The sequence below is a fragment of the Durio zibethinus genome, chromosome 20, assembly GCF_047325235.1.
Source record: "Durio zibethinus cultivar Kanyao isolate XHJ-2024 chromosome 20, ASM4732523v1, whole genome shotgun sequence".
Lineage (NCBI taxonomy): Eukaryota > Viridiplantae > Streptophyta > Magnoliopsida > Malvales > Malvaceae > Durio > Durio zibethinus.
Genome location: NC_143181.1, coordinates 9,090,027 through 9,104,841, shown reverse-complemented (window position 1 = coordinate 9,104,841; position 14,815 = coordinate 9,090,027). Strand labels below are relative to the sequence as shown.

The 14,815-nt window shown below is 29.3% G+C and overlaps 1 protein-coding gene across 1 annotated transcript; it reads right to left on the bottom strand.

The window, feature by feature from the left end:
• Positions 1-329: 329 nt before the first annotated feature.
• On the bottom strand, positions 330-6,138 carry LOC111315028 (putative oxidoreductase At4g09670). The gene is made up of 2 exons (XM_022916651.2): positions 5,541-6,138; positions 330-1,138 (listed from the first exon to the last, which is right to left on the bottom strand). Exons 1-2 carry the CDS (start codon positions 6,000-6,002, stop codon positions 518-520), a joined length of 1,083 nt encoding a protein of 360 aa, XP_022772386.2. The 5' UTR covers positions 6,003-6,138; the 3' UTR covers positions 330-517.
• Positions 6,139-14,815: the final 8,677 nt, after the last annotated feature.

Sequence of the window (14,815 nt, the reverse complement as noted above, 5' to 3'; positions counted from 1 at the left end):
ACTACGAATGTTCAGAATGGTGGCGGCCAACTGTGAATCCGACGTCCATAGATGAGGGTACTGTCAACATTCGTAGAATTAATACTGCTACTGGTGAGGCAGAAAGGGCGTTTTACTACAAAAAAAAAAAAAAAGGTGGCTAACTTTTTCTGTTTCACCAACAACTGCTGCAAAATAGCTATGTATCAAAAATCCCCACCCCGGTACCACCTAAATTAAGCAGGTCTATAGCAATATAACAATCCACAATCATTACTAAAACAGTAATAATCCTTAAAGAACACATTGTTCAACGGGGGACAGGCCGACAGGGAAAGAGAGGAAACTGCTAACATCCGCAATACCAACATTGCAGGTCGTCTGGCTTCTTATTCAACTAAAACAAGCAGTTTAGAGAAGTTCACATTTCATACTAGAAAGCACAGCACAACAGGCACAGTCTCACAATTCATGTCCAAGTAGGTGTGACAGCCCATAGAAACACTAGTAATTCTAACATTCATAAATAATTAAAAGCTCAGCTCACAATTTCAAAAGGCTCAAAACCCTTCTCAACGGATGCGTTGACAGCATCCACAACCAATTGTGTCTTCCTACTGATTGTCGGCCACTTATTATCTGGCTGAGCACCATTTTTTTTAATATTTCCAACCAAGCCAGCAAACTCTCTCACCATGCAGGCTTCCTGAGGTAGGTCTACGTTGACATTGTGTTCACTTGGAATCGGCACCCATCCTGTTCCAAGCTCATTATATCGAGCTTTTGAGGATGTAGTATAAGAGGCCTCATGCTCTTGGTAAGGAATGATAAAATCTGTGAGATGCAAAGTTCCAAATGTTCCTATAGCAGTGATATTCATTGTCAGATTTGATAAGAAAGAGCAATTGAAGGTTGCAGTTTTGCCATCTTCCCAGTGTAGTGAAGCCCCACAATCAAGTATTAACCCTTCTTCATTGACAACAGGACCTCGCAAGGCTGTAACGGTCTTGGGCAGCTCATAGTCAGCTGCCCACAGGATTGACCTGATGCCATACCATCCAGCATCACCAAGAGCACCAAGAGTGTCAAGATCTGGCTTCACACGAATGTTATTCTGGAAAAACTCCGGAGGGGCAAAATATGTGAAGCAGCTATGTACCTGAGGAAGCCAAAGGTTTTTAATCAATATTGTCATTCTCAGTTAAAATTACACAGCTTAAGAAAAATACTTGTATTGTTATTTTAAAACAAATACTTATTAAAATTTAATTTGAGAAAAATTTGTAATCAATCCAATTTATCCTTCTTGAACTATTTATCTATATTTGAGCTAACAAATAAAAACTTAAAAAAATCCTCAGCAACTATATTTTAGGTGTTGTGTCTTTGGGCCATTATTTTAAGCTCCGTTTCATATCAAAAAATTTTTTTGCTACTCATTTGCTTTATCCTTTATAAAACCCTTTCTTCGAACCCCAACTAAGCTTATGTCCGGTGGCCATAAAAACTCGATCTGTGTTCGTATCATTGTTGATAATGAACTTTTTTTTTTTTACTAAGCCAAAATAAAATTTTATTAAAAGTAACAAAATGACTACAAATATCCGAATACAATAAAGCACAGATAGAATAGAGGCCCCAAAGAAAATATATTAACACCATATGAGAAATCCAAGAGTAGTGTAATTATCAACAATTCCAACAGTCACAGATAGGTCAACAGTAAAAATATAGATTTAGAAAGCCGTAAATACAAAAGAATCCAACTAAGCACCCGTCAAAAAGATTCTGAGCTAATTCCTTCATCAAGTCAACATCCAATATGAACATTCATATTTATAGACCATTAGTTGTATTTGTTTTCTTTCCCTTCATCTGCAACCCACAAGATTTAAGATTTTCCATTCTAAACAAATATTCATGTCCTAGCTAATTATCTTTTTTTGTTTTTTCATCCAACTAAGAAGCAAAATTACTAAGACTTTCAAATTCTTATCTAAGGCGAGACCAAAGCACTCTGTTTAGTCTCCTTGATATTTGGCATGAGATTCTCCCCACTCAATTTTCTTTATGACGTCTTTGTCACAGCAAACATACTCTACCTACTTCCCTAAAACACTTGGTGTGGTCTGACCCACCCTACCTAGCCTCGCTGAAATGCTCGGTGCCCGCATACCCTACTAGGGCACTTGATGTGGCCACTTGCCACATGATCATTATCCTATTCTTGTAAATTTGGCTTATTGGAATGTACACATTTATATGTTCAAAGACTTCTCCTTTCTTATTCGAAGTGAGATTAAAACACGGTATCCTCTTCTTTTGAAGCGTTTGATCTGACACAAAACCTCTCCTAGCATCTTACATTACTCTATGGGTTTTAATGCTCGTCTAATAAGCCTCGGTCTTGGTTCTAAATTGACAACTTAACAACCAACAAAAGCTTTTGCCAAACCCATAAATGAATCATGGTCCAACAAGGTAGCACGAATGCCTCATGTTTTAACAATAAACAAGCCATAAGCATCGGCTGAAGAGGTTCAGAAAAGCACTAGGTTCTGGATTAACAGGAATAAACGATAACTCCATCACCCAAACACAGACAGTCTTAATACATTGCAGTCAAATTAGGTGAAGGGCACTAAATATAACACCTGAGTAAAGCAAGTTGCTCATTTCTAAAAACATTAAGTACCGCATACAAAGACGCAAACATTTATCAATTTTAAGAAGTTGACAACATTCCATTGCCTAATTTAATACAAATATCAGGCAATTACTAAAAGGCATCATAACTCTAGCTCAGAATAATATTTATAAAAACAAAAATAAAATAAAATAAAAATCAATAATATTCAAATCTTTTTAAAAACATAATGTTTTCTACCTTATTGAATTGACCCACTTAACTTTTGAAATTGAATAATATATATAATATAGTCTATAACTCTTTATTAAAAGAATTTCAAAGGTATTAGAGACTGACAGTTGTCCAAACGGATAAGGAAGAAATTTGTAAAATTTTTAAGATGGCATTTAGTTCTTGGAATCTTAGATCCCCTTTGAGAATATGATTTCAGAGGAAATTACTTTATTAGATAGATTCTGAAAATGAATGATTCTTGCATTTGGTAAGAAATGTAATATTATTTAATAAAGTTTGGTTATATATTATCTTCAATGTCATGTGAATAACATATGATATATAATTATATTTAAATTATTTATTTATTTAACATGTAAATAGTTTATTTAACATGATAATTTATATTTTTTTTAAAATTATTAAAAATTTAAAAACACTAAAATTATCTATATATAAAATAATCCTTTTGTAAATAAATATTTGAATCTATATTCTATTCAATTGCATGGAATCTAATTACTATCATAACATTACATGCCTCAATGCAAAGCCAACATACGATTCTATCTTCGTGATAAGATCGATGTGGAAGTTGGAAGGAATATGGTAAACCTCCTCTGAGGGTTTCCGAAGACAAAGCTCCCAAAATAAATTTTATGTATAGTATATTTTAAATTGTATTGTACATATAATATATTTAAAATGTAAATTATTTATTTAATATATAATTTATTTATTTAACATGTAAATTATGAAAATATATTATAATTATTTTCATAATATATTTTATAATAGACAACATTTGTTGTCTTAAAACGTAGTCCATGTTTGTGATCCTAAAATTATTTAAGAAGCTTTTTGAAAAATATTTTTTTTCATAATATATTTTAACAATGATTACGTTTTTAATCATAGAAAATAATCTTTTGTTGAAACTGAAAAGTTCTCAAAAATAAGTTTTTATAATGTATTTTCAACAAAAACTACATTTTTAATAAAAAACTTGTTTTTGTTAAAATTATAGAATTCTAAAAAATAAATTTCTTTTATAATATAATTTTAACAAAAACCATGTTCTTAATCATAAAAACATTGTAAACAATAAAATTCTAAAAAATAAATTTTTTTTCATATATATTTTCAACAAAAATCATACTCCAAAAAATATTTTTTTATAATATATTTCAATAAAAGTCACATTTTTAATCTTAAAAACATTATTTTTGTTGAAACTATAGAATACTCGTAATGTAGTTTCAACAAAATTCACGTTTTTAATATGTAAAATATTATCTTTATTGAAATTATAAAATTATAAAATTATTGTTTTTGTTGAAATTATAGAATGTTGAAAAAAAATTAAAATTTTGTACTTTCAACATAAATTTCATTTTTATCTTAAAAACATAATATTTATTAAAATTATGAAATTTAAAAATTAAATTTTTAATTAATTGAAAAAAATTTTAATTATATAAAATTCAATTAATATCTATTTTTGAAAAGAGTTTTATATTTTTTATAAAAATAAAAATATGGAGATAAAGAAAAGAGAAGAAATAAAAATTAAAAGAATTATGCAAATAAATTTTTTATTTGTATCAAATGTTTTATAGATTTGCGATAACAATCTTTAAAAACAAGCTTTAAACTTATTATGTATAGGAATTGTCTTTTTCCATTTAAAATTTTGATCTTATGATCTTATGTATTTATTATAATTTGTATTGAATATATGCATTATTTTAGTTTTAAAAAGTGATATATTAAATTAAGTTTGTGATTGTGGAATATTTAATTTTAATTATTAATTAAATAAAAACGAGTTTTAATCATTAAAAAGTGTTATTGTATTAATATAAAATAAGTTATTGCATATATATAAATAATATTTTAATTACTCAATTTATATTTATTAAAATTAAAATAAATATTCATAAATAAAAAATATATATCTAAACGAAACTCGAGACACATTCTATTTAGTATAAAAAGAATGTTTTTCCTATTTTTGACATCATTAAAATTTATTTAAATTTGTTATGAAATCATAAAAAAATAAATTTTCATTTTCATTTTTACATTTATTTAATTTGGGAATTCTAATACTAATTTTCTTTCACTACAAGTCTAAGTTTAATTTGTGAGTTAAAAAAATTATTCGACATACATTTCTATTTTTTTTTTAATTAATCTCATTTTATCTTTATATTAATTTTAGTTTGTTACTGTTTTTCGTTGAAATTCTCTTTTTTTTTCCTTTCATTTTATTGTCATCACACTTTGCAATTATATTTATTCTTTAATTATCTCGATAATACATATTATATATGAGTTTAATCTAATTTGTAATTGATTGATTTATTTTAATTAATATCATATGTAATTAGTTATATGACAACACAAATGTAATTTCATTGTAAAAGAAAATTTTATTGTATCATCTATTTATTTGAATTTTTTTAAAGATTATGATTGGCATTAGAGAAAAATAAAAAACTAGCACAACTAATGAGATTATTGAGATAAATTTTCATTATAAATCAATTATAAAAAATATTTATTTAATTTAAAAATTATATTATATTGTGAAATATTTTTTATATTTAATTTCTTTGTATTAAGCAACAAAATATTATAAAAATTCCATAATAAAAGAAAAAAAAATTGAACCGAAACCCGGTAAAATATTTACCGTTTTAAGCTGACCAAACCGCTCCTTATCGTCTAAAAACTCCTTCATTTTCTGCGTCCTGGGATGATGCACCCACATGGTCCCATCCATAATCTGAACCCCATTTTCATCACATGCCTTTAGAATCTGATCAAACTCAGCCACGTTCAATGCCACGGGCTTCTCCAATAGCAGATGCTTCTTTTTCTGAGCAGTCAATACGGCCCATTTCAGGTGGAGACTAGTGGGTAGGGGCAAATAAACCGCGTCGACGTCGGGGTCGTCTAAAAGGGATTCGTAGGAGCCGTAGACCTTGGCTTCAGGTGGGAACCCATTGGCCTTGGCGAAATTGGCCGCTTTGTCGAGGGAGCGGCTGGCGATGGCGGAGAGAGTAGCGTTAGGAGCTAGTAGGATAGCTCGTGAGACTCTGCGGGCTATCTCAGCGCAGCCGATGATGCCAAATCTGATTGGAATATCAGCCATCTTTTAGTGTGGTGGCAGTGCTTTGGTGATGCTTCTCTTATGAAATTAGAAGATAAAGAGAGAATAATAGTGAGAAAGAAAAGAGTAAAGAGAGAGAATAAAATATGCTTTTCAAACAACCAATTGCATAAGAGGATGAACGGCACTCTTATTTTTACAATTTTATAATGTCTCTACTAGCAGTACCGAGAATCTCAGACTATTCCTTACACTTCAGACGCACACCGAAAGTTAGGCTAAATAAATTTATCATCTGTCCACTTAAATTGGCCTAAGTCCGAGAACATTGGCTTTACAATATTTTAAATGCCATTATTGTTCAGCCTGCATCGATACTCCCCAACAAAAAGATTCTTGTCCTGGAAGATTAAAGGTAGTATACTTCTTTATAAATTCATATAAAACCTCCATTGTTGCATCCTCAGAGGAGGAGTTTGTTCATTGTTCTAAAACCTCAAAGACTGCTTTGTCATCCTCGTTAACCATCCTCCTGTCAATAAGGTTTTATGGTTCTTTAACAATTGTTCCATCCTCTCGCACAACAGCCGCTAACGTTTATTTTAGATTCATTTGGATAGAATAGTGAAATTGATTTTAGGGATATAAAAAAATAGTAGTAAAAATAAGAATAATTACTATAATAATAAAATTAAATAAGTAGTGCGAATACATGTTTAAATGTAAACGTAATGACGACAATGAGATTAATTATAATGAGAATATAAATGATCATTAAAATTAATAGATTAAAATTTGTATCTAATAATAAAATTTTAAATTATTTAATATTTACAAATTTTATTTAAATTATTAGTTATATTAAGTTAATAAAAATATTTTATAATTTTTAAATTAAAGATCAAAATGAAAACAAAAATAACATTGGTTCAATTGGTATTAAAATATGGTTTAAAGAGCAAAATAAAAAAAAAAAAAAACAAAAACAAAAAACCAAAACCCACGTCGCACCTATTTGATCAAAAATAGCTAATCAATTATTTGCCCTCATAGCATGTGTTGGCCACCTATTTGGGTGTCTTATGAAAGGTGGGCGCGGAAAAGGATGATAACCATCCCTTACCAAGAGTCTAGTTCATCCAAACGAAACCTTAGACAATTGATTCTAGAAAGCACCGATAAATGTTCCCATTTAGTGATGTTTATCCTAGAAAACACCATTAAATTTATAAAAATTTCATTCCTGAATTTCATATCAAAGCATTTAAGAAACATCACTAGATATTAAAAAAAATCTTAATTTTAACAGTGTTTTCCCAAAAATGTCGCTTGACAATAAAAAAAATACCACTAAAAGTCTAATTTCTCATAAGATATGTAGCTAAATTTCCAACATTCTTTTTTAATCGAGACATATGAGTTGTAGATATACGATAGATCTAATGGGTAATTGTAACTTGTAGGCCATTTTTCCCTCTTGTTTTAATATTTTAAAAGATCTAAAAAATTTAAAAGCTAGTTTGACACGATTCTTGCTCATAACTTATTGCTATCAATATGGTTGGAGTTTGACATAAGCCAAATCTCCCACTCGAAACTCCTTATCACTTCTTATCTTGTTATCCATGTTTTCATCCTCTTTTAAGGCTTGTGTAAATAAAACTTCAGCTTTTGTATAGCACCTTCTCTAACTTGTAGGCTCATGTCTATCATTCCTACCAAAAAGTCTCTTACTAGTGCCAAGCAAGGCAAATGCAAGAGAGGTGGTTGTCCATACACCACCTTATATGGGCTAAAGTTGATAGCAAAATGATAATTAGTGTCGTACCATCATTCTGTTAATGGTAACCATTTGCACCATTCCCTTGGTGTTTCACTCACTTTGTATCTCAAATAGGTTTCTGAACATCAATTAACCATTTTTATTTGCCTATTCAATTAAGGATGGTGGGTAATAGGGATGTTTAGAAAAATTCCATACTTTTTGAAAAGCTCATGCCAAAACCCATCCATAAAAATCTTATCAATTTAACAAACAATAGAGTTAGGCATTCAATGTAGCTTGAATATTAGATCCATAAATACTTGTGCCATTATCAAAGCTATGAGAGTATGAGAAATTGTGACAAAGTAGCATACTTACTCAATTTGTCGACAAAATAAGCATACTTGTGCCATTATCAAAGCTATGAAATGATGAGAAATTGCTATAAAGAAGCATACTTGCTTTCTTGGGGCTACCTCTCACTCTCTTACTTCAAGGAAACTAACTAGAAACCCAAGTTGTCTAAACCACTGAAAATCACTACCTATTCTTCCTTCATTAGCCACTATTCGACTTCAATCTAGCCTTCTTTTTTTTCTTTCTTTCCATTTTTTACTGGCCAAAAATCTTACAAGAAAAACTTTAAAGCCTTTAACCATTTTTGTTACCACTGATCCTAGTATTATTCACTGTCTGACCACCACATGCTTTTCTTTCCTTTCTTTCCTTCACAAATTTGAAATTGCCTAAAACACTTAAATAAAAAATACCAAAACTTTTTTTTGTTTTTTTTTTATTTTTTTTCTTTTGTGGTTTTTTTTTTTAAGGAATTGTGTTCGAATTGTTGAAAATTGTGTTTTGTTGGTTATGTGTATTGGTTTCTAATGATATTTTAGCTTACTACGTTTATCTTTGTGTATTGTAGTGATTGCCTATGTTTGATTGTGTACTCAGTTTATTGTTTCTAGGTTATAGCTATCTCACTAGTTGTGGGTTGTTCACTTGTTCTTATTTCTAGGTTCCTTTTATAGATGTCAACAAAATAGGTTTTGGGGTAAAGCATTCCCTACTCCCATCCTTGAAATTTAAATTTGTCCATATCCTTGTCCCCATTCTCGAATTTGTAACTTGACTCAGCCCTATCCCCTCAAGAACTAATGGGTGTGAGTAATCCCTATACCATAATTTTTTAAAAACATTAAAAATAAACATTTTAATATTTTTTAAACTAAGTAAAAACTTAACCATTCACATGTGAAAACAAAAACAAATATTTATAAACACTAATGCAAATACAAATCTAAATCACAAATATTCACAAAATAAAAATCATAAAAAAACTTTAGCAAAAATAATATTTTAAATGATATATCTTAAAAATTTTGAGAATTTCACTTGATGGACACATAAATTCATCATAAAATAAGCCCATTCAAAATTAAATAAAAGAAACACTTATCATTAGTAAAATAACACTTATAAATAGTGTTAAACAGTTAACATAAACTAAATACATAAAATTTTTTTATCAATGTGTCTATAATATATACCTATTGTATCTCTTCTTCACTTTCAACATCATCATGAACAAAGCCATAATATGCATTATTTTCTTTTAAAGATCTGACTAAAAAAAATATCATTTAAAGTTATACATTAAATTATAATGTAATAAAATCACTAATTTTTTTTATTAAATCCATTACCTTATAGATCTTTCAACAACCACTTTTGAACACACATTAGTACTTCTAAAGTATTTACATGAAGCCTATTGTGATGAGAACTCACCAATTTACCGCTATTACTGAAGGTAGATTCTGAAGGTACATTGAAAACTGGAATAGCCAAGATATCCCTAACAATTCTTTGTAAAGTTGGGTTATAGAGTCCACCACTTTTCCACCAAGCTAATATATTAAAATCTAGAGTTCTTGGCAAAACTTTATCTTTCAAATAATGATCTAACTCAGATTTAGTCAATGAATCATTGTCATAATAGTTTTGGAACTATCAGGCATAAAAAATTTTAAAATTGAGAAAAAATAAGGGAGTTACTACCAATCTTTTTTAGGGTATGATTGGTCACTCAAAAGTTTACCTTTTTAATAAAACTATAAAAGAGAGTTTAAAGATTATCAAAAAGATGGAAAAAGATTAGCAACCCCACAACGCCCATACATTGATACCACTTAATCATGCATTACTTTCGATGTTGGATGAAATGGTTTTGATTTGAAATTTAATACTAATTCCCTTCATTTAAAAAATTTTTTTGCTAAAATTCTTTATTTAGAAATATTAAGGAAATCTTTAAGTTAAATAATTATCTTAAAATTCTCCAACATCTAGGCAGAATTTAAAAAAATTCTTTTCACTTAAGATTTAACACAATATTCCTTTAAAATGAAAATAACACTCTTTGTAAAATATGATTGTTGGTGACTTTCTAACATATAGGCAAAGTATCAAGAATTATTTCCTTCGAAATGTTATTTTTGTTTTATTTTATAATATCATAATTTTAAAATACGTGTTTTTTTTTTTTTTTTTTTTTGTAAAACACTTTATATGAGAAAGTAAATGATGGTATTATCAGGTAGCAAGTAAAAATTAAAGATAAAGAAATGCAAAATAAGTGCCAACAATAATATGATGACATATGTATGTCGCTAAATGTTATGCAATGTGATGAAATGAAATTTAAAAATGGACTCTTAAATATAATAAGACCACATTGACTCTCCAATATCTAAATAGAGCTTAGATACGATTATTTCTATTTAAAATCTCATTTTATTATTATTTTTTTAGTAAAGCTTATGATTTTATTGTTGAAGCGAATTAAGGACTCCCATGAAAAACTTAATGGAATAAAGTTTCCTAAATACCCTATCATCTAGGCAGCATTCGAAAATAAATTACTCCACTTGAGATTTTTGCACGTATCCTTAGAGTTTTAGAATGATCTTGAGCATAGATTTAGGGTCTTAGAGGGTTTAAAAGTTTTAAATTTTTTGAGGTTTAGGCTTTTAGGCTTTTAATTTGAGGGTTTAAGGTTTTAGGGTTTTAATTTGAGGGTTTAAGGTTTTAGGGTTTTCAGTTTTTAGGGTTTTTATTTTAGGATTTTGATTTTATTGTTTAAAAGGTTTAGGGTTTTAGTATTTTGATTTGGAGGTTTAAGGTTTTATTTTTAGGGTTTAGGGTTTTGATTTTAGAGTTTGGGATTTAAGGTTTTGATTTTAAGGTTTAAAATGTTTAAGATTTTGATTTTAGGGTTTAAAGGGTTTAAGGTTTTAGTTTTAGTGTTTGGAGGGTTTTGAATTTTAAAATCACAAACATATCTAAACATTTCCAACATCTATGTGGACTTTCAAAGCAAGTTCGATTTTTATGATTTTCAAAACTTAATTTTAAAAAAATCTTATATATTTTTTTTATAACAAATTAGTATTAATAATATTATTAATTTATTTATTGGTTTTTTTAATAATTTCCTAACATCTCAGAATTATCATTATTTAAAACACGATTATATTTCCTCCAATATCTAGGCAGGAAAATTTTTCTTATTACTATTTTATTCGATAATCATTTTATATATTTTATATTATTATTATTTAATACTTGGGTTATTATTCTTTTAAAAAAATATTTAAAAAAATTAAAAGTTTTGAAATCATTATTTTATTATTGTTGTTATTATCATTATTATTATTAATTATTATTACAAAACAACAAATATTTATTCTAATAAATTCTAAAAATTTTTAAACATGCATAAATAACAATAATAAAGCTAAAATTTATATAAATAATATATATAAAAAAAATAAAAAAAAATTTTTTTACTTGAACCAAACCGATCAATGGTTCAATCAACTTCAGTTCGATCGGTTCGGTGGTTTGGTCCAGTCTAGTTGAACCGGTTCAGGGCTACTAATGGAGGCAAGTCTACGGGTTGAGTGGAACGGATGCTGGGTTGGGTCACGAGCATGCGCGGATTCTTCCTTTGCCTAAAATGACATCATTTTAGGTTTTAATTTTTTATATAAAAGTCAACTTTCTTCTTTTTTTTCTCTCAACTTTCACCAGCCAAAAACCTAAAAAATGACTGTGCGCTGCCATTGCCATTCGCCGTTAGTGGTCGTCAGTGACCGAAAAATGCTAAACTTTTCCCAAAAACTTCTTTCAATCCTCTAAGCCTGAATTTGCCTTTTTTTTTTTTAGGGAAATAACCCCAATTGGCGTAGATCAGGGTTTGAAGTTTTGGTGTTCATTTTATTAAACCAAAATTGATTTTCTTTCTTTTTGTAGGTAGCTCGACATTGATGGTTCCTCTTTACAGGGAAGACTATGTTGTTTTTTTTTTATTTGTTTGCTTTTTTATAGGTGCTAGAGTCTGTGGGAATGGGGTCTGAGTTAACTGATGCTCGACTAAGGTCAAGGGTGCCTAGTGAGGGTTGTTATAGGGTATGTGGAGGCTGAAATTTTGAGGGTTAGGGTATGCGAAGAGCTGGGTTGTTGTGGCATGGGAGCTAGAGGTTTCTCGGCATGGGAGACTTGGGGTTTCTTGGGCATCTGAGAGACTTAGGATTTTTAGGCATGGGAGACCTGCCAACCCGCTCAACCAGCCTTGAATTGGCTCAACTAAATCATGCGCTGAACCGTCACTCAATTGGTTCAACCAAACCGCTTACTGAATCGCCCTTGTTTTTGGCCCACTCGAACCGTCATTGACCGAACCATTGATCGGTCCGATTAAGGTTTTTTTTTTTTTTTGAATTTTCTAATTTTTTTATATATTATTATTTTTGTTATTTTGAGTTTTTTTTATATATATTTATGCATGATAAATTTTAAAATTTTTTAGAATAAATATTTAGTTGTTTTAATAATAACAAAAATGAAAACAAGTAAGATAATAATTAAAATATATATATTAAAAATGCTTAAAAAATAACAATAATCTAAAAAATAGTAATAAAAATAATAATAATCTAAAAAATAGTAATAAAAATATATATATAATCTCATCCTCGAAGGCTCAAATTTACTTTTCGTAAAAAAAAATATCATGCATGCAATGCAAAATGTTACCATATTGATGCACACATTTTATTCTCCTTTGTTAGAAATTTTATTAATTATTTTATTAATATTTATTTTTAATTGAAATTTTGAAGAAAAAAGGAGTTTAATTATATTGAAGATTTTCTATAAATATTCCAATACACTAGTAATATTTTACAAAAAATCTTCTCACCTAAGGATTTCTTAAAGCATTTCTACTTGGAATACTTTTAGAATCCCATCATTGAACAAAATTTCCTTTTTTTCTCATTTTTTTATTACCTATTTTTAATTTATTAGTTAATTTTATTGTTATTATTTTATAAGAAAAAAAACTTTTTCTTGCATTGAAAATTTTTATATAAATACTCCAATACGCTAGTAATATTTTAAAAAAATCTTCTCACCTAGAGATTTCGTAGGCATCACTACTTGAAATACCTTTGAATTTCATCGTCGGATAAAAATTTCTTTTTTCTTGCATTTTTATTATTTTGGTATTATTATTAAGTTTATTTTTTTATTTTTCAAGTTCATTTTAAAAGTTAACAAAATTATAAAAAATAATATTTCATCATTTAATCTAACAAATATAAATATTTTAATATACATAAATATTAATAAAATAATATAAAAAAATTCAAAAAAAATTTTTTTTTACCTGAACGAGACCGGTCAACGGTTCGGTCAACGCCCTGTTCAGTTCGACGATTCGGTCTGGCGTCAGCGGTTTGATCATGTTCAGCAGTTCAGTTTCAATGTGAGTCAAGTGCAATGGTTCGATTTCGGTTCAGTCGGATCGATCAGAGGCTGATGAAGGAAACGGGTCGCGAGTAGGGTGCGCGAACCCCGAGTCGGGCACAAGTAGATGTGCGGATCCTGGGTGCTTAAAACGACGTCGTTTTGGTTTTGCCAGTTTATATAAAAGGTGCTAAATTTTTTGTTTGGTCATTTTCACCATTTCCTTAAAAAAAAAACACTTTTTTTTCTTTTTTTTTTTCAGGTTGACCTGGGTCCGATGGCCGTCCATCACGATGGCCGCCACAGTCCTCGCTGACGGTGAGCTCTGATCCCTATAGTCGGTGTTGAAAAATTCTAAAATTTCCTAAAATGTTTCCCTCAACAACCTAAATACAGATCCAGCCTTCTTTTCACCAAAAAATGTCTAAAATTCCTCAGATCTACTAATGAAGTTTCGGTCAAACCTTCATTTTTTATTTTCTCTCTTTTTTTTTTTTGAAACTGACTCTTTTTATTTTCTTTGTGCAGGAACTCTCGACGTTGGGTTTCCCGTTCCAGGGGATTGAATTTTTTTTTTGTATTTTTTTGGTATTTTTTTCTGGTAGAAAAGTCTTTTTTTTGTAGGGTTTTCTTCATTCTTCGTTCTTTTCCCCTCTTTCTTGTTCGGCTAAGAGCTTTATTTATAAAGCTCCAGTAGTGAATGGCATAAGGCTCGGTATGGGGTGCAAGCACGAGCCCCATGCTACCTTTATTTATTTTTGTCTTATTTAACAGTAAGGGTAGTAGCTGTCAGTGAGATGGGTGATCAGAGGCGTGGAGGGTAAGGTATGGTGATAAGAAGGAGGGGTAGGACATGGTGGTAGTGGTGCCGAGGAAGGCACCACTACCATCCCCCTTTTTTCTGTTCTGTTTGTTTGTTTTTTTTCTTTTTTTTTGGTATTTTGTATTTTGTATTTTTCTTGTATTTTATATTTAATAATTTTTTTTTTTGCTTGACAAATTTGATGTCCACAGCTACCCCTCTTTGCACATTGCTGATAATCAATAATAGGGCAAAGATAAAGACAACAATTTTATCCAAAATCCAAATGGATTTTTCTTTCCTTTTTTCTTTTTTTTTTTTTTGAACATAGACTACTCAAAAAGTTTTTTTTTTCAAATCGAAAATGCTCCTCTCACTTGAAGCTTGACAACTTTTGAAAATTTAAAATCTGAAAAGGACTCCTCTCATCAGAGGCTCAACAACTTTAAAAATTTCATCTTAAAAAGGGCTCCT